The 22,160-nt window shown below is 31.4% G+C and overlaps 1 protein-coding gene across 1 annotated transcript; it reads right to left on the bottom strand.

Moving 5' to 3' along the window:
* Positions 1-171: 171 nt before the first annotated feature.
* Positions 172-21,330, bottom strand: LOC143250945 (GDP-mannose 4,6 dehydratase-like). Its single transcript, XM_076502174.1, has 10 exons — positions 21,119-21,330; positions 19,692-19,824; positions 17,880-17,989; positions 12,771-12,963; positions 11,962-12,066; positions 7,866-7,993; positions 7,265-7,383; positions 5,402-5,498; positions 2,112-2,180; positions 172-795 (listed from the first exon to the last, which is right to left on the bottom strand). The coding sequence occupies exons 1-10, from the start codon at positions 21,176-21,178 to the stop codon at positions 733-735; spliced, it is 1,077 nt and encodes a 358-aa protein (XP_076358289.1). The 5' UTR covers positions 21,179-21,330; the 3' UTR covers positions 172-732.
* Positions 21,331-22,160: the final 830 nt, after the last annotated feature.

Here is a 22,160-nt window from a genome sequence, read left to right as displayed (position 1 = left end):
AGTTGCAATATTTTTTGAATCAATAAACCAGTATCAATTTTGTTAGATGGCACTGCAGAAAATATTCAGTAAGACTTCCTACTATGAAAGCACCTCGTATTTTCCTGTACCATAATTAAATGTAATATTTTAAATTACTTCAACTTGTTTTTCACACATTCCAACTATTACTTTAGAGAAACCTAAAAACTTTTATTAATCAAAAATATGAATTTTTTTTCAGAATCTAATAACAATTACAGAAACAAACAATTTAATATAAAGTATTTTAAGATTAATTGATAATTTGAAAAAAAAACAATGAAATAACTGCTTTATATAAAATCACCTGCAACTGACCATACATTTTTTTACTGTTTACAATATTTCAAAATTGAATTCATTACATAGCAGATAATAAAAGAATAATAAATACACTGATGTCACACAACAAAATAAACTTAGCTATACCCCAAAATTATTCCATCCATCACCTCAGAATTACACTTAGTTAGACACAATTTCAAAATGCACTATAACAAACATTAGTCATAAATGCAGTATACATTTAAAAAGAACACAGTGTCCCAACAACCACCATCTCGTGGGTCCTAGGTTAGAATGTTGTCTGTGCTTTAATGGTCCCATATCCATAAGTGCTACTGGAATTTGTTAGCTAATCAACTTCTGATGTAGCAGTTTCTTGCCATTTGGATCTCCTTATTGTACCCCAGGCAGCCTCATTATGAGGTGCTAAGCAGTTGGGTTGTTCTTCATCAACTGCAGATCAGAGTCTACCATTTCTTGAACAAGTTGCTGAAACAAAAAAGTATTAAAGCTTACAAAATTAATATATAAAACACAGCAGGCAAAATAAATTACAATACATATTCATTAACATTAACCACAGTAAGATTACCAACACTTTGATACTTGTACAGATCTCGATTTGATTATGGAAAAACTCCTACTGACATTGCCCTTACATTAACCTATTTGTGTCCTGCTTACCCACATATTCATTCATAAAAACATGACTTTTTCTTCTTTTTTTGCAAAATGACACAATCTGAGAGTTACACAAGCATGGTAAGAAAACATAACCGAAACAGTTGGCACAGAGCAGTATAGCAACTTACTGGATTTCCAGAGAATGTCAACAAATTTGTGCACAAAGGCTATTTTTAAATTCATCTGAGAGCCTAATGGTGATACTATATATTCCACAACACTGAAATTAGAAACGGAATTTTCAGCCTTAACAACTTTCATACAGCAAGTGGATTTAAAAGGCCACGTCAGAGACATCTACATTTTGAACTACACTCCAGAGGAAAGGTTGCGAAACAGAAGACACCAGTGCCAAAAAAATGTTTTGTCTCGTTCATTGAACCACACTGTACTTATTGTCACCTTTACAATACAATCAGAGCTGAAAATGCAGAGTGTGTTCAGTAGCATCACGTTTCTAACCATGGACTCTTCAATTTGCAGCCTGACACACTAATGCTGGGTTAATCCTAGACCTGTACGAGATTAAATAAAATTCATGTATATTTATGTATGTTTGGAAAACCCGAGTGTTGTTTATTCAGTGAGAAATCCAAGTTTTGCATCACACATTAATTTCTTTTTTATTAAACTTAGAATTCTTTTGCCTAAAATCGAACTAAAAACATAAACAGTTTTATAATTCAAAATAAATATGACAGTGGGAAAAAACTATGACTGACTTGATTTCTACATTAAGTTTAGTAGCTTAAATGACCTTTAAAAATGTGAATATCAAATATAACAACAGTAATAATAGTAGTTAAGAATAATACTTTCATTTTTATCCCTAGGCAGTTACATGTGTTAAACTGTATCTTGGGCTTTAAAAACAAACTAAAGCACTAAAAAGTTACTTAAAAACAGTCAAGAAAGTTATAAAAAAAATGAAACAACATGTAAAACACAAATATTAAAGTCTAAGTAGATAACACATCCATAATTTGTCTATTATCTTATGTAAATGTAAGAATTAGATTTTATTATGAAAATGTGTGGATACCACCATAAAAATAACACTTTTACTTATGATTGCATAGGAAAATGATAATTTAAATCCTAGAAAACAACTAAAATGTTACCTCAAATGTGATCTTTGGTTTCCATCCTATTATTCTCTGTGCCTTACTGGAATCTCCCAGGAGAGAGTCCTAAAATAACACAAATGCGATTAGCCTTTTACTATGAGGGCTTCTTGGTGAATACACAAATAAGCCTAAATCTTCTGTGATAAAAATTACAGCTTCATCATTAGCAAACTTCTACAAGAGAGTCCCATTTATGCACACAAGGCAACCAAAAAGACGAACAATCTCGAATATCAAAAACCTGGACATAAAAAACAAAGATGGTTAACAGGAGGTAACATGTCACAGAAACGAGTCTTTTAATGAATGCTGCCTTAAAGATGTCCACAGTTTACTGTTCACCAACAGTGGCCTTACAGGCAATATTCTTTTCCTTGCAATGGCTGAATCTTTGTGGTCAAGCACGCGTGCATAAACTTCCTTTAACTCGTACATCTAAACCAACTTTCAAGCACATTGTGAAAGCTGACAAAGTGGCCTTCTTTTCACAGAATAAATTTGTAATAATGTTCTCAATATTACCATTATTCTTGCTTCAGATAGTGTTTTGTGCATGGCTCATTGTTGATCTTACAATATGACACAAAAAAACAAACAACAACTATGAACCATATATAAAAAAAAAAGTTTATGGTTAAAGTTTCTCTCTAGTGGTAGACACACTGTGTGGTGATAGCCCATATTAATTGTTGATAATGGTAGACATCTTTGAGAAACCAGTCAAAGAAACTGTGTTTAACCAACACTTTCGATAACCACATCCTTCATATTACCTTTCTTTGGAAGATTAACCATATGATAAAATCTGAACATTTGTAGGGGTCAAATAATTTATTTACATGTCACACAGTTCATTATGCATGTGTAAATAAATAAGCTGTGGATGTGGAGGTTATACTGAAATGGCTGGTCAGAATGTGTCAACAAAAATTTTTAATATAAAGTAACTGAAACTTCATTGTTTAACTTGCTGTCATCTTTCTAAAAAGTCATCATTGACATTTGAATATGAATTCAAAATATCTTTAAGGAAGTTTTTTTTATGCCTTTAACATCACACACATTTTATTAAATAACTCCCTAAAATAAATGTCTGTTAAATACAATGTTATAATTTTAAACTATGCAAGTATTTTGGCAAACATTTATATGTACATAGCTACCTAAATAAGTGTGTACAAAGATATCATGTTACTTCCTAAAAATTACATTATTGTTTAAAATAAATACAGCTATGATAGCCATCTAGCTGATCACATTAGTTTCCTAAAAAAAATACGTTATTTCACACTACTGTTTGAAATATATACAGTCATGATATCCATCTAGCTATAGACAAACAAACTAAAAAAACATAGCATAGTAGTCCACAGTATCTGCAGCATATTATACAGTTATAGCTGAATTGGCTTTTATAGTCTCCATAAAATATAATTTTATAATACTGTATAAAATAAACAAGAAACTCTATAACCTGAGCATTTACAAAAGGTGGACTTTTCTTCTTAAGGGGTAAACTACTGAAGAAGAAAGGTCTGCCTTTCAAGTGTTCAGGTTATAGGGTTTTTACTGGTTTATATTAAGACTTTTTGAACATGCATGTTTTACTAATATTGTATGATATTCACACTGAAAGCATGCTATCTTTCCTTACATTCTAACTCAATCAATTATAACCCACATTCATCTCAATCTCAACTCTAAACACTACTGTTACAATTTATTTTTTATTTAAATATTTGCTGGAAATTTAAATATCTTCAACAGCACCGCATTGAGATGGTGTAATCAAGACACCTTTTGCACCTTATTTCTTGCACCTGATGAAGAACAGACTACCTTTCAAAAGCCTTTAGATAATTTTTAAGGGCTTTAGTTAACGTGTTTATATTGTATGCAAAATCAAGTGTTTTTACACTTTATACAATGTAAAGTAGTGTGTGCACCACTTGATGAGATAAAATGCATTGTCCAAAAATGTTGAATTAATTTACTGTTTTACTTCTTCTATATCAGGAAGAAAAGGCCACTTTCAAAAACTTTTGATTTGTAGTCACGTGTTTTTGGATATATTTCCATCATTGTAGTTGTTATGGTAACAATTTCACTATTGCACTAGATGCTTACATGTATATAAATAAAAAAATAAGTTACTTGTAAGTAAATAAAAAGTACAAGATAAAAAAAATAAAGTTTATGCATCACTCTACACAAATAAACAAAAAATACTTTTATCATCTATTAACAAAACATAAAAGTAAAAATAAACTATCACTAAAAATTAAACTTATATTCAACCTTTAAGTGTTCAAGTTAGTTTAAACTCAAAAAAATAAGTTGACTGTTAAATACAATAAATATACACTTAACAGATGGCACCACAGGAAATCCATCAACTTTTTTTCACAATATTTCTCCTTCAAACTTTAACTTCAATACATAAATATTATACAAATATATCCAAATAATAAAACAATTTAGTTGCTAAGTCCAATAAATATATACTCATATCTGTACAAAACAGCTACCATTTCTCAGCTGAAAAAATTGAGGCTAAAAGGTGGAACAAAAAAAATCATTTTATCATATTTTTCATAAATCACTTTCAATACAGCTTCTTTGGACCATTTTCAGAACCAATTATAGAGAAAGAAACTGAGGTTTAGCTAGTAACCAAAGCTTCTTACCATTATCTGAAACTTATGGCAAATCAAGAAATGGTTATTAAATTTATTCTTTACACAAATTATAAATGACCTTACATTCATAAAAATACAATATGCTTGTTCTTTTGTTTTCAGGTTTAATAGTTGAATTATCAAGAAAAAAAAAGTAAAATGTATAATATTCAACTAAAAACATGTTGTCTTTCCTTTCATTAACCTCAGTCCATAATTAACCTCAACTCTGAGCTTACTGTTATGAATCATTTTTATATTTTAATGTTTGTTGGAAACCTATATATTCCAAACAGCATCACATTGAACATGTTTAGTTAGGAACATTTTTTTGTGTGTAATATATGATGTATGTTTTTCTACTCCTTGTAAACCACCATTGACATTGCATTTTTAAGATCTATAATGAGTAGAAGTTAAACTTTCACGATCTTCTAGAAGTTTTTTATGCTTTAGAAAATGTGATATAGTCTGCACTGCTTGAATAGTGTAACTGTTCGTCAGGAAAAATGCTTCCTTATATATAACCAATAGGAGTACCTGCTAAAAATAATAAATTTGTAATTAATTATAGATTTACATGCAAATTAGTAAATATAAACTTACTACTTCAGCAGGACGGAAATATTTTGAGTTGACCCGAACTCGAATAATTCCAGTTTCTTTCTCTTTCCCAACTTCTTTGAGTTCCGAGCCTTCCCACCTACAGAAATACAAAGAGTTATTTACAGTTTTATTTCTTGCATCTATTGAAGATTAGGCCACTTTTCAAAAGCTTGTGAATTATTTTTATGGACTTTTCATTATCATGTTTATAGTATATATGAGGTTAACAGTGGAATAGTGATTGTTCAATACATACATTGAAGAGGTAGACTGGAAATATAAAAATATGCTGCCCCAAAAAAACACATGAAACGACAAACTGAAAACAAAACATGATTTTACATTTCACCCAAAATTCCTTCTCAACAACCCATCCTCTTAAAAAAAAAAAACACCAACAACAATAATCCAGTCTAAAAACCCTATTTACATAAGTACCTTCAAATCACGTGTTTGGTTTAAATGGAGATATCATCCAGGTATGAGTCTTTTTAACTGCAACTGGAGTCCTGAATTCTGCTCAATATAAGCAAGTACTAATCTGTCACATTACTCCTTCTACAGGGTGGCCCGTAAGTCCCTACCCATCCATATATCTTATGTATCCAGTGTATCTGTGTGTTGTCCCTCATTCTCTCTGCATAATATTATGCAACACCATGTTCTGTGAGACATTTTCCTCAACATGGCAGGGTTTATTGTTCTAAATGCCATAACAGCTGCTTTCAACTCATCATTAGTATAACATAATAACATATGGATGGGAAGGGACTTACGGGCAACCCTGTAGATGCCAGTTAAGGCAAAAAAACCTAATTTTCCCAAACATTTAGCAAATGCAATAACAATGGTCTTGACAAAAAAGGAAATAGAATCAAACCCTTGCATGCTTAGTGTACTCTCTTCAGACCCTAGGCCTCAATATTGTAAAATGCATTGGGAACTATGTTGATCAGGAAAAATAACTGAGATAGCCAAAGTCATAGGAGGAATACTTGGTAGCACTTAAAGATGCTTGGAATTCAGTTACTACTAAGTATCTTCAAAAACATTCCACACTGCCAATAGGTTCAAAACTTAAATAAATAAATTCTAAATTTGCTTTATATGCAAGCATTGTGATGTTCTGAAACATCTATGCATTAAAATAAAGTTAGTATGTTTTTAGCTAAAAATACATAAATATTCATTAATAACCAAGTTGTCTAAGTTTATATGCTAACTGTATATTATATATACAAAATTTTAGTGTAATGTAACCATTAAAGGCTAAGAATATAAGGTATCACTGTTTTTAAAATTAAAACTCTCAATTTATATTGAAACTGTTACTGACTGTAACATCATGTCCATAAAATTTCCATTACATTCATTAAGAATCACATTAATTCAATCATCTGTTATGCACTGTTACTTTAGTCAATATTTTCAATTACAATCCTTACAGTATGCCATAAGATACAACTAGCTTAGAATATTTACAATGTATCTAAATCCATAAAGTAAACTGATCTTTAAAAAAGAAATCATTCTTGATCAAATTATTCATGAAAGGCAAATAACACATTAAATTACATAAAGCATTTTATTTAATATCACAAAACTAAAGTCACAGAAATTGCCATGCATGTAAATACACTAATTTCCCATTATTTAGACAAGTTTAAAATGCACTAAACATTAATATTCTTTTGGTTCTTAAATACATGGTAATTAGAAAATAAAAACTCACATTTAAAATGATTATATCTTACAAACCACTTGTCCTGAAAGAACAAAATTTCACTAGATCAGAGGCACATATAAATATTATTTTAGGATAGCCGATGTTCTTCAGTGTCACTGAAATTATTAAAAACTTACATAATTTCTTTCTTAACATGACGGAATGCAGCATCGACAAATTCTCGTACACTGTGGGATTCTCCTGTTGCTATCACAAAATCTTCAGGTTTCTCCTGTTGTAGCATTAACCACATGGCCTGAAACAAAACACAGCAAGCCTGAGATATGACACCTTTTAATCAATCACAAGTTGATTCTTTGTACACAGCTGAAATTGAGCAAAAAATGCAGTATCAATATCAAGAACAAACTTCACAAATTAAATCTACAAGGCACCTTACAAACGGACCATTTTCTACAAAAAATAAATAGAAGGTTATGCCAGAAGGTAGCAGTGACTAACCTTTGCCATAATACATATATTAATGTGGCTGACATGACAGTAAAAGTTAATTATATATATAGTTTATAAACTACATTTGAAAAAGAAATAAAATACCTAATATTTTGAATAATAAGTTTCTGAGTAAACAGATCATGGAACCAATTTATACATTTTCAAACCAGTATTAGTAAAATATGGTACAATTCTTAAATAGTAAAATTACTTAATTTCCAGTATTAAAATGTATAATTGACATAAAAACCAGAGATTGATTAAACTCATTATAATGCTTGCCTCTACATAGTCTTTTGCATGGCCCCAGTCACGTCTTGAGTCCAGGTTACCAAGCTCAAAATATTCTTGTTCTCCTAGTGCTATCTTAGCCACCGACCGAGTGATTTTTCTGGTAACAAAAGTTTCCCCTATAACATAAAATAGAACATTACATTTAAACACATTATGAAGAAATTCAGTGTTTCAAATTTTATATTTAAAACAGCATAATTCAATAAACACATACAATTTCTAAAGGACAGAGACATAGTACATTCCAAGATACCAGAGATTTTTCCATATGGATTATATACCACTTCATACATGATGTTCGAGAAACACAATTTAAATATGGGTGTATATATACAAATGTAAAATATATATACATCTAAAGGAATATGAAAGACCCAGTAAGGAAGACTGTCCATTATGAACCTAGTTTGGAGGACAGATGACATATACAAAAAGCTGTTGTTCTCACATGGTAAAGGCTTTTGTTTTGTAATGTGAACAAATATTTCATATTACTACAATATTTATTTATTATATATACCTCTTCACCTTTCTATCTGTGTGTGTGATTAAACTGGAGAAATGAGCACAAATACACCATCACACAAACCAAGGTTTTGAATATATATAATCTAAAAGATATGGAATGGAAAAACTGCTATACATATTACCATTGCTAAAATTTACATGGTCAGTGAGTTCCAGAATAGTTGGGATCACATATACTGGTACATATTTACACCAATTTTATACAGTTAAATCAATGTCCAACCACCAATAATGTTAGGCTACAGAGGAACATGTGATTTGTTTATGAAATCATTATACAAGTACAGTTGTCATAAAGAAAAATGTTTAAATCAGATGTAAAATGTTGTTAAACTGGATTGAAAATTGGCTGAAGAGTAGAAAGCAGATAGTAATAATTAATGGAATTCGATCTGACTGGATCACAGTGGTGTGCCTCAGGACTCTGTGTTGGGTCCTGTGCTCTTTGTGATTTATATTAATGATACTGACTCTGGAAAGTTTATAGTTTGCAGATGATATTGAAATTTTTGGGGTGGCTAATTGTATCAAAGATACTAGAGATTAAGAGGGAGATTTAGATCATTTGATGCATTGAGTCAATACATGTCTGACGATGTTTAACTATCCAAAACATAAGATCATGCACATAGGTTTTCACAATTGAAATTACTGTTATGATTTAAATGTCAATACATTAAATACTGTGGTTGAAGAAAAACATCTTGGTGTTGTGAATGAAAAATCACTTAAGTCATCTAAATAGTGTATTATAGCTAGTAATAGGGCTAATAGAATTTTGGGTAGCATCTAAAGAAATACTGAACACAAAACAAGGGGTTATTATTGTTTCACTGTATAGATTACTTTTAAGGCCTCATTTAGAGTACTGTGTATAGTTTTAGGTTCACTTGCTCAAGAAGGATATTAAATTGTTCAAAAAGACTCAGAGAAGAGCCACCAGGATGATACCCAAGATGGTGGGATGATCCTGTGAGGGAAGACCATAAAATGTCTAAACTTTTTTTTGAAGAAGTGAAAGAAACAGATGGGATTTAATTGAGGTGTTTAAGGTTATTAATGATAAAGATCCATTAATCTTTTTGTGTTTAACATTGAAAACAACAGCACAAGGGGTCATAAATTCAAATTTTGACAGCAAAGGAGTCGTATGCAGTATAAGCAGTATCATTTTTCAAGTAGGGTGGTTGATTTTTGGAATCAGCTGCCTTCAGGGGTGGTAGAGGCAGAACAGCTGCCTTCAGGGGTGGTAGAGGCAGAACAGCTGTAGAGGCAGAAAATTTAGCTGAGCTCAAGAAAAGATTGGATGAATACATGAGTAATAAGAGATGGTTATAGTTGGGAACTTGAAGGGACATCCTTGATGGACTTAAAATTTCATGTATTTTATGAATTTGTTTCATCAAAATAAATCCTTACTATTCTATGTCTCTTATTTGTAGTTCGTGGTAACTAAAATAATTAAACTGTACTGATAATTTTTTATATATATATATATTATCACTTTAAGCTCATATTTGATGAGCAACAATACTTGTAATATCATTTAAGTAAACACTGACGGAATGAATTCAATGCTATCGACACATATACAACTGACTACCATCATTTTACTTTGTGATAAAAATCTGCACTTCACTATATCTGTACCATGAGTTTGAGAAACTCTGTGTTGCTATATATGTTTGAAGCTTTATTTACATTCACACACATACACATTATGAAAGTGTCTAGATTTCATCAGAATTCAAACAGTTAAACTCTCAGGAACATATTCAACATCTCTACACTAGACACTTGTTACTTTTAAATTATAATTAATTTTTCAATCTCTTAATTTAAAAACTATGACTTTTCGGTTAGTATTAACATCTGATTAGATGTTATTTGCTTGTGGTATATCATCTTCCGTAATCTAACACAGAAATCTGTGTTTCTTATTTGAGCTTTCATAAAATATTAATGTTAAGATACAGGATTTGTGTGGTTTGTGTTAAGAGATATTATTCTACTGACTCAACTAAACGACTTGCTTACCAAACGTCTTTAACATAGTTCCTGGAATCTTTAAATTAAGAACTCTTGACAACCACAGGCATTTAAACTTCAGACAGTTCGTGTACTCTACGTGCAGAATACAAGCGTACTTTGACACCCACTAACCTCTTAATGACTATGGTTGAAATATTCAGTTGCTTGATTTAAGACACTTATTTAAGTCTTCATTTTGAAAGTAAAAAACTACAAAATTCAAGACTAATGGTTCAGATTCCAGTACCAATGGGTTTCAGACCAAGTAAAATGGTATCAAACTTGTTTGGAAGCAACATATTATAGGAAAAATGTTGTACAGGTTTCACAAGTTATAGTATTTCCATGAGGTTATACTAAGTAATGTTTTGTAAAAATGATTTCACAAATTCTCATTATGTAATCCTATCATGTAATATTTGTAATGACCAGGTAATAGAGGCATTCTGCTATTTATTAAATATTGTACTATTAACTTCATGACACTATTAAATGGTTTCACGAATTGTGGTCACATAAACTATTAATTTTTGAAACTTCTGACAAAAGCATGAAAGTTAATAAGAAAAAAAGAAAACTCAAACAATAGCCCCTGTGACCCAACAACAGTGACAAGAGTCCAGTTTAGATGAATTCTGTTAATAACAATTTGTTGCTTCCTCTCACTCAGGTACCCTTACAGTCCAATCAACCAGTTTTTCCTCAATCCCTAACAACATGAATGTTTTAGCTGATCTTCTCACTGTTATTATAAAATCAAATTACACCAAAGTCTGTATCTTTTTATCATTCAGAAGACAAATAATGTCCCAAAAAATGTCAACAGGTTTATAAGGAAAGAATTCTCTTTAGTGAATCTAAGTTGGCTCTCTTTTATCATATTTCACTAGATTTTTAATTTCCATGTGATCACTCGATAGAACTGAGATTAGCTGACTTACAGCTATCACAACTCTCATCACCTTTAAAATTAGGAATAGCATTAGAAGATCTCCAATCGTCAAACAGCTGCCCCCCATCTATTGAAATATCAAAAATTATAGAGAAAAGCTTATATATTTGATCTTTGATTTACTTTAAAATTCTGGAAAAACACTTTCTGAACTGATCCTTTATCCATGTTTAATATCTCAGCCTTTTCACTTACCACTAATGTAATATAAATAATATCAATATATTCTAACAATAAATAATAAGCAACAGTGCTAAGAAGAAAAAATGTTTAGCAACAAAAGGTAACTACTTAAGCTGCAGGTTAGCCTCCAGTACTGGTTAAAGTTTCTGAAATTACTTAATTTAGTAAACAAAGTTTTGATATCCATTTTGAATGATAAAACTTTTTGTAAGTGTTCAAGTGTCTTGTTGAAATACAGTTAAAATATTTGTAACTTTTTACAAAAACAAACAAACACAAAGCTTCAGCTTAGTCCATTTGATTCATCTTGTGAAACAAGTCACTTCATATTTCCACAGTCAATATCACATCAAAACTTTGTATGATAATTTTCTACACTGCACAAAGTACCTCTTCTGGGACTTTCGTGGTTAAATAAAATCCCGTTGACAGCAAACATGTTGTAAGCTTCACGATAATTGACCACTATCCAGTAACCATACAGCTTTGCCACACCTATAATTATTCAGAATAAAAGGTTAAACTTGATTTTTTTTTTTAAAGTGACAAAATAAAATGTTTTTCATATATGACTGTAAGTAACAAAAAATAAAAACCTAACAAAAGCTACAAACTGTGTCTAGGATATTACATACAAAAGCATGTTACGGCATGTGAAAATGAACAAAACAGAAGTGAATTTAATAACGTGGAAGAAAACGAAATGCAAAATAATATTGAGAAATGTAAATATAGCTTACGTGAAATTAAAAATCTAGTGAGATAAGAGCTATTAACACAAATTAATTACAAATACCAGACATCTTCACAAATAAGAGAGAATAACAAAATATAAACATCTTAATAAAAGTAGTAAATTCCCAAGATAAAAACAAACGTAAGCATAAAAATATTTAATTTTAGTGATTTACATGAAGAAAAAACAATGAAAATTTACAATTGCAACAAAATTACAGTTATGTACATCACCGCTAAAGAACATAATGTTTTTATATATAATGAATTTATTTCTAAATCAGGATTAGTAGGGTAACACAGATCAAATGAAAAAAAACCAAAACAACAACTTTAAAATACATATTAAACTGAGGTATTCTTATTAAGATGGTAAACATATTTCATAGAAAAGTAAAACATTCTCTCTTTTTAAAAGTAAAAATGAAATGATAATATTTTCCACATGGAATAAATATATTTACCATAAGGAGAGCGAGGATAGAAAGGAGTGGTTTCTTTCTGTGGAACTTCTTGTACTTTTCCGTAAAGTTCACTAGTGGATGCCTGATAAAACCGTGTAATACTCTCCAATCCACATGTACGTATGGAATCAAGAATTCTGAGAGTGCCAAGGGCATCAACATTGGCTGTATATTCACTTAAATCAAAGGAAACCTAAGGTAAAAACAGCAATTAAACATCTTAACTACTTACATTCCTTGTTAAATTATAATTTTAAATAAATATCTGCTCTATATGCATACAAAACATCACTGTGGTAGAGTCCACAAACTGATAAATTAATTAACTCATAATGTCAGAACATGACATTCATACATTCAAAAGTTCGTAATTTATGTAATGATAACAGAAAAAAAAGAATTACCTTTAATTAGAGTAAGATAATTAACTCAATTAATAAGCATAATCAGTTAACTATGAGTAATAACTATATCGTTTAGCATCATACAAGACGGTCACAATAAAATGAAATTACTATTAAAGCAATTAATACCAGGAAAATCTGTTGTTTCTGATTACTATTGTTTTAATTATTCCATCTAATCAATTAATAAAATCATAACTGAATCAGTTAATGCAATAAAATAATGAGCTAATCAAAATTAATGACAGTGATTATTACCATTTTTGATTATTCCAACTATTCAAGAAATACAATTATAAAAAATTTATAACTTCTAATGTATTTTATGCCCTCACATCTAAAGATAATTACAGCAATAACAACAGTTTGTTGTTTTTTATCCAAACATTCTGAACTAATTTTCTGACAACAAATAGTTTCAAGGTACAAAATTTAAAAAAAAAATCGTAACATCACATTACAAGCTTATCTGAAAAATGGTGAATTACTTGAATAATTTTTAAAATCAATTGAACATGGAATGCCACTTAATGTTTGTAACAAATGCTTTTTTTTGAAAACTAATTGTTATCAATTTTTTATAATGAAATACTTAAACTTTTGGAAGCCATGTATTTAAACTTTCAAAAATAAATTATCAGAAAGTGTTTGACTTAAATACAGCTAGATCTAGGTAATTAGTTGTATTTTCTAATACATTAATCAATTATATTAAATTGTCTGATTACTAGTGTCCCACACTTCAGACAAATCAGGGTACATATTAACCAAAAAAAAAAATGTCTTCTGTCTATTCAGCAGCTCAACAATATCATATAATAATAAAAATAAATTTTCAGAAGTTTATGACAGGCACTGCCAGCCAGTTTTCTTCTCTCTCGTAAGATGTTCAAAATTAGTGACAGTGGCAGACAACATTTGTAGGTTTGCCATAACAAAGAAAGGGCAAGCAAACCTGGTGACAAAGGGAATTGAGCCGATGACTAAAAAATCATCCCCTCCTCCCAGATTACCAGAGGAGAGCAGATATTAAAAAACGACTTTAAGGATAAAATTGAAACACATCTTGGTTGGTTGGTTGGTTGATTTGGTGTTTTATGGCACATAGCAGCTAGGATATCTGCACCAAACATCCAGTAAAAAGTTAAAGAAAATTTAGTAAAATTCATAAAAAGAAATTAACGTAAAACAAAACAAAGTTTGAAAAAAACCATAAATAGCATAAAGTCAACGTTTACATTTCGTCTACAACATTAAGAGAAAAACTACAGTAATCCAAGTTGTAAAGGACCTTCTGTAGTATAACTGTAATAATCATAACTCACCAGGAAGACTAACAGCTAAGTACAAAAACCACCGTCAGTCACCTGAAGTTGGCCTTTCCAGTCCTGGTTCCGAGTTATATGACATTATAGCCATTTTCAAAAAGTAAAGTAATAAAATTTTAAAAGACTTGTAGCAAAATTTTAATAATAACTTGCCAGGATGACTAACAGGTAGCTCAAACAACAGTGTTAGCCACCTGAAGTTGGCCTTTTGAGTCCTGGTTTCGACTTATTTGATATTACGGCCATTTTCTAATTTCAAATTGAACTAAATGGACTGTGATTCTTATAAGGGAATCACATTAAAAAAGGTCTAATGTATAAATTAAAAAACTTAATTAGCATTAAAAAGATTAATGGGCTTTAAAAAAACTAAAAACATTTCCAAGGTGGACAGTGTCACCATCACCAATAACACTGTCTAAAGTTATGAACAAACCTTGGGACAGAACATACTTAAAATGGTGCCATTGTTGTGAATCATAACGATGACAAGAAAGTGAAATGTGGCTTATTGTGACCTGAGTGTTACACATACTACACACTGGTGCATCAGTTCCAGATAAAAGAAAACAATGAGTTAAAAAACTCTGACCAGTGATTAGTCAAGTTAGAACAACTTCCTCTTTTCAATCCTTATAGAAGCAAGATGCACGAAGTCCAATAGATGGTTTTATTTGGAAAAGCTTGTTTTCACGTAGCTCACTCCAAGTCAACTGCTAACTGGCATGGAGCCGAGCCTTCAATACAGGACCATAGTCTACCTATTGAACAGGCACAGCAGTAATAGTGCCAAAACAGATAGCTTTAGCTGCAGTGTTGGTGAGCTCCTGCCCATGAATACCAACGTGGCCCAGTATCCAGAAAAATTGGATATAAGTAGATGTTAAAGAGAAATGTGCCAGTTGGTTTTGAATATCGGCAAGAACATGGTGTGAACTAACGTAGAGCGATTCCAGGGCCAGTAGAGAACTAAGCGAGTCAGTATAAATAGTGCAATTTGAGTACTGCTTAGCTTCTGTGTGATCCAGTGCAAGAGAAATGGCATACAGTTCAGCAGGGAACACAGAAGCTGTAGAGGGGATTCTGTGTGCAACCACCTAACCACAACAAACCATGGCAGAGCCCACAGAGTTGCATGATTTTGAACCATCTGTATAAATAGGAATGGAAGGATGATTCAAAAGATGTTCAGCAAATAGCAGACAATATTTCCAATTGGGAATGTCTGCTTTTCTCAGATGACTTAAAGACAGGATGGGTATATGCTGATCAACCAACAGTGCCACCCCTCCATCACACAGCCTGTCATTTCTGTACAAAGAAAACACCCTAAAGATAACTGTATCAGCAGGTTTCAGAAATGTTTCCTCTAAGGAAAGACATACAGGATGGAAGGAAGCAATCAGTGTTTTGATGTCATCCAGATTAGAGTGTAAACCTCGACAGTTCCATTGAATGAAGATGGCCATTTTTATTTATGTGTAGGCAAACTGGGTGGAGAACCCTTCTGTTTACAACCATGTCTTTCTTCTTTACTGTCTTTATTCGAGGGAGGTCTATCGTCCTCCATGAATCCTGCCCTGGGTCTATTGGGCAGGTCTTTGCTGTTGGAAGAGGATTCCAATGAATGAGGACGTGAACGAATGATCATTTTGCATCTTAGGAAGTGGATCTTGGGATTTGTTGGAATGATGTAACTGACAAAGATGGGTGTTGAAGTTGATTCCTCAATATTTTTAACCATGGAGGTCAAAAGACTTTTCTTTTGTTTTGAGAACGATTCTTTTGGAGGAACATAGAGATCTGTCTGCACTCCCACTGCAGTAGTGGAATGAAATGCAGCAGCATACATCCAAGAACAAGTGGTGGACAGCAACTTTCATGCCTCAGGATAAGTAATGTTATGAATCATTTTCAAATGCTCCATCTCTTTTTATTCCAATCATTTAGGGCAAGAATGAAAGTAGGACAGGTGAGAGCCATTGCAATTGACCCAATAAAGGTCTGTTTCACACTCATCGGCATCATGGTCGTTGCCACCACAACGAGCACACATCAAGGAACCACGGCATGATGTCTTTGAGTGACAGAACTGCTGACACTGGAAACATCTAAGAGGGTTTGGAATGTATGGCCATGCCCTGCAATTAAGATAACCTGCCTTGATGGTGGCAGATGGACGTGGTGATGTAAATGTCAGAATGAGGATACTGGTCGGCATTATAATTCCATCTTTGTGAGTGGAGATATGTTTCACTGCAGAAACTCCTCAAGTGGAGAAACCAGCAAGAATCTCTGACCTGAAGATGTTCTGCAAGTTCCTCTCAACAATACCTCTTTGTGATGAATTCAAAGTGGCACAAGGTGCAACCTCAATAGGTATATTCCCAATCACCTTTGAATGCAAGAGGAGTTCACTGTGCTGAGATGTGGATGTTTCTACCAATATGTCACCAGATCGAAGCTTCTTTACTTACTTTGGAGAGCCAGCAAGTCCCTCTAGTCCCTTCTGAATGAAAAAAGGGACACATTTTCCCTAAAGATTTGTCTGAAAGAGAATGTAGTATAAGAAAATGAGGTACAACAGGTGTTACAGATGTTGAAGATTGCTGTTCAGAATCTTCAAGATGTGGTCGTTTACCTATGGACTATTTTTTTCATTATTTTATTTTAAGTTTTTACTGGAGGATCCATAATAAAAAAAAGAAAATTACAGTGCCCACTGACCCCACCCACCACGGAGCCCTATGAGGGGATGTACTACAATGCCAAACAAGGACACTGCAGCAATGTCAGGGTTTCGTGAGCAATATACCCAAACACCAGCATCAGATACAATGTCCACAACACCTGTTGAGAACATCCAACACTGGTACTTGGTTGACCCTAACCCAAGTGGACCAGCCGACTGACCCAAGGGAAGCCACCCCAAGGCTGCCCATCTACAGGAATTCAAGGCCAAAGTGGTGTGTTAGGGTTGGACCCCTCAACCATCAGGATCCTCTCCTCCCCTTCATGGGTCACCACACAAGGTAAACACGTGGGTGGATGCTTAGATCCCAGAGGAGGTAAACTGAAAGAACAGAACCTTCCCTGAGAGATCCCCTCACCATGTACAGGAATCCATCTGAGGGGAACACATCTTATATAATGGAAATAGTTTAAAACAATAACAATTTCTGCTAGTTGGTTATTTTCTTAATAATCAGTTTTTAATTGACTGTTGGAACAATTGAAAATATTCAAAATCAAAAGCACTAATTTTGATTATCTTAATTAAATCACCAAGCCAAACACACACTACATCCTATTACCTTTTTTCATACACTTATAAAATAGACATTTTAAAAACAAGTATTCAGTTTTTTGTCTCTTACTTTCACATGACTTTGAGCTGCTAAATTATATACTTCTGTTGGCCGTATCTGGCTGATGAGTTTTAATAAACATGTACCATCTGTCATATCACCATAGTGTAGTTTCATAGCTTAAAAAAAATAATAATAATAAATAAATTACACAGTACCTTTCATAAAGTTGTACAAATACAAAGACATCATAACCTTGAAATAATTTTAACTCTGACAAGCAATAATAACAAGGTGTAAACATTATATTTAACATTTTGGAAAGAAATTCACCTGAATTGAACTATTTGATAAAATTAAAAAAAAACCTATGTATCCTAAAGTTATAGACATCCTACATATTGCTAAAAATTATATTTCACTGACTTCTTAAGGCAAGTCTATATTGTAGCACACACAGTTAATAGAGGTGACATTTGCCAGGTTTACCTGAAATTTGTATATAAAACCTATAGCTGAATGTTATCTAGTCAGCACAAAAGTTTTAAATGCTGAAAAAAAAAATTAAAACTTAATAACATAAATGAGATAGTTGCATAATTTCACATCAGTAATACAACTGGGTGATTTGTGGAATTTGCTGATTGTGTGAACCATCAGACTTATTGGTTCATTATTCTAATGAGACTAATTTCCACCTCGTTTCAAGTTTTTCAAAGCATTTTACGTGCCCTTCATACAACTCTGAAGATTAAGTGTTGCTTTTGTTTTAAACTTTTATATACAAAGATGTATCATGTACAGAATTTAGTATAAAACTTGTAAGAAGTTCAAAATATGACTAGTATCGTTCTGTTGGTTTCTTCATACGTATTTTTAAAAGATTACAAAGCTAAATAAACTGAGTTGGGATTAAAAAATAATCCTCAGATTTCATATGATCATATTAATATAAGTTCTTGTTCACAATGTGTGATGGTTAATATATAGTTCAGCAAAAACAATTTATATTAATCTTAGAAAAACAAATACAGTTCAGTGTTTATTATATTTGGCAAGAAACTTTGTGAAGATACTTGATGACCTCTTCACATGGATTAAAATTTTGGATAAGATCATATTAATTACAAATTTATATTTAATAACATACACCTTGGAATTTTTACCTTATTCCATCACAAATGTAAAAAAAAAAAATCTTGGAAAATAATTAACACCTTTATGATTGTACAAAACATAATTGTATGTGTCTATACACATATAGAACCTAAAATCTTATTTGCCCTACCACTAGCAATAGCACACTGTTTGGATGGCTTAAAAAAAATTCATCAAACAGAACACCAAGATCACTTTTCGTAACTAATGCTGCTAAGGTTACTTCAAACAATATTAAACTAAAATTTCAGTTTTGGTAACTCATGTGTATTACCTGTATTAATCATAATTAAAAGATATCTGCCATTTAACTAATCAACTCACTAAATGATCTAAATCCTTTTCTAAAGCAGCAGCATCCTTCTCACAGCTAACAACACCCAAGATCGTAATATCACAAACTTCAATAATTTATTTACCATTCCTTTCCCTGTATTACAAATCAAAAACAGAGCAAAGGTCCTGAGGTAGCCTAATTTAAACATTAATCCAATTTGATAGTAGCTCTTGTTGGTAACTATAAACAAAATTAACTCATCAATTCTGCACCACAAAATGTTAAGGTATCCTTGTATAGACAATTTATTCTTATAGTACTTTTAATCTTAAGTACGTATTAATCTTAATGAATTCTCAACTAAATGGTTTATTCATGTACTATTTGCACTCTCAAGTGTTCGTTAAAGGATCCTTGTACACAGGATTTATTTATGTACTACTTACAGCCTTGAGTGTGTGTCAAGGGATCCTTGTACAAATGGTTTATTCTTCCTGTGTTAAAGGAACTGGATCGTCTTATTACACCATGAACTTCATATCCTTTATCAATAAGAAATTCTGCAAGATAAGATCCATCCTACAAAAAAAAAACTGATATCAACATAATTTTAAAAAACTATAAAGCATTAAAACTACACACTATTCACACAATTTTTTACATTATTTTATAGTAATTAGTTAACAGGGATAAATAATTAAGTTGTTACTAACAATCACAAATAACCAACAAATCAACTGGGTTCCAAACTTTTCAACATATCTGAATACTGTTCATACATTAATCTTCAAAATAAAGTATTGTAATGAATTTTGTCAAAGAAACTTTTATAATCAAACTGAAAGTTTACTTTTCTTTATGATTAAGTTTGGTAAACTAGAAAAGCCTACTTGATCTAAAAACATTTTAATATAAATTGTTGTGTTTCAAATAAAATGTTTTAACTAGAAAAACACATTATAAGCATCACTAAATTGCATATTCAATTAATGTTGTAGTATATAAACAAGCAATTTGTTTCTCTCTCTGTGTATTGTTCTGAATTCAACAGTTATTTCTAAGTAGAATTAGTTTTCACATAACATTTTGTCAGGAAACTCAAGTTGATTTTGTTTTATCTGCTTGTAGTAAATGTGCAAGATCTTAGATGGCTCAGCTATCGAATGGTATTTCAGATGATAGCTGAAGGTTATAACTTCCCTTATTTTCAAAACGTTTCAACTATAGTGACATTGTTGATACATGCATCCTAAGATCAAAGTGTTATAAAACTTAGTATACAACTATATAATCTATTAGCTATCTTGCTCTCTCAAGCTCAAGTCATCAGTTTGTTCAATGAAGTTATTTCTTTGTATATAGTAATGTGTTCTTAAAGTTTAACCTGTGAAGCCAACCGATTCTTATAAAACATCTTTATAAATTGTTAAAGAAAATTTAGAGAGATAATAATGTAAGGTTTATTCAGACTGATAAATGCGATCAAAATAATACATGTATGCATCGGAGGACATCTTTCCTTTATTCGTCACCAGATACACTGTTATTGTCATGTTTATAGTTAGCTAATACAAGTAATAAGAGAAATTCAGATCAAACTGATTTCTCTTATTACTTGTATTAGTTATCTGTAAACATGACGATAACTGATCTGGATTTCTCTTATTAATTGTATTACCTAACTATAAACATGACGACAGCGGTATATCTGGTGATGAATGCGTTAATAGCAATATACTTCTAAATGAAAGTTATTATGGGTAATAAGGTAACTCGTAATTACATTACACTTGATACAACGTTAACATGTTCACCTTTTGCTCTATAACAATACAAAACTGCATTAGATTTAACATTATATAAATTAACTTACCTGTCCTGTAATGCCTGTGATTAAGGCTACTTTCCGGCTATTATTCACATTTTCATTCATTTTGACCTCTAATTTCTAAAGTTTAAATTTAAAAAACTAATTAATTATGTCATTAACTGTCAATACAAGAGACTGAATAACTACTTAATCGAGATATACAAAAAGCCGGTGTAATATCAATACCAAAACGTCACCTCCGTCTCATCCATAACGCTGGTGCCATCTATAAGCAACGTAAGTGACTTAATAAACTTGAAAATAACAATAGCATAGGAGAGCAAATGTCGCTATGAAAAAAAAAAAATCCGAATTATTCAAGAATCAGAAAAAAAATATTACGTATTTAAACTGCATTAAGGTAATATTTATTGTCAAGTTAAAGTTTGAGAAAATGTACTAAATGTGAACCTTTTAGCTTTTTTCTTTGGTCAAGATCTTAAACTGTTAGCATTATCTCAGCTCTCTTGTGTTTAAGCAATGTAGAGTATTTTATATAGTTACTTGTATATATCAATACTAGCAGATATTTAAATATACAACTCTATAAGTACACGTGCTTAATATATCTATATATGCGATGCGGTCAGTTTTCGCTTTCAAGACCCTAATCCGAAACCCTTAGGCTAACATGTGAATAGAACAAAACACAGTAGAAGACATACCACTCAATGAACTAATGGATACGTCTTTTCTTCGATAAATCTTCATAACTTCTTACATGTAAACATACAAGGTAATCTATGTAACACAAACTTATTGACAAATATTGTATTAAGATAATTTCAACACAGATAATTACAATAACATTCACAAATATTTCGACTCCAAACCTGTTAAGTTTAATTCAAAATTCCCTGTTTCACTCAATCAAACTACCCTTTAGACATGTAAAGACATAATAAAAACAATATCTACAACTGAAATTAAAATACTAACCAGACGCCTAAAAAAAAAAAAAACACTGACGTGAAAGAAGATTACAGATGCACGTCAGAATACATCATTTACTACTAAATTATTAGTTCATTATGTTAGATTGTTA

The sequence above is a fragment of the Tachypleus tridentatus genome, chromosome 5 (genome assembly GCF_004210375.1).
Source record: "Tachypleus tridentatus isolate NWPU-2018 chromosome 5, ASM421037v1, whole genome shotgun sequence".
NCBI classification, from domain to species: Eukaryota; Metazoa; Arthropoda; class Merostomata; order Xiphosura; family Limulidae; genus Tachypleus; species Tachypleus tridentatus.
Note: the sequence above shows the minus strand (reverse complement) of the source record. Positions and strands in the feature narration are given on the sequence as shown.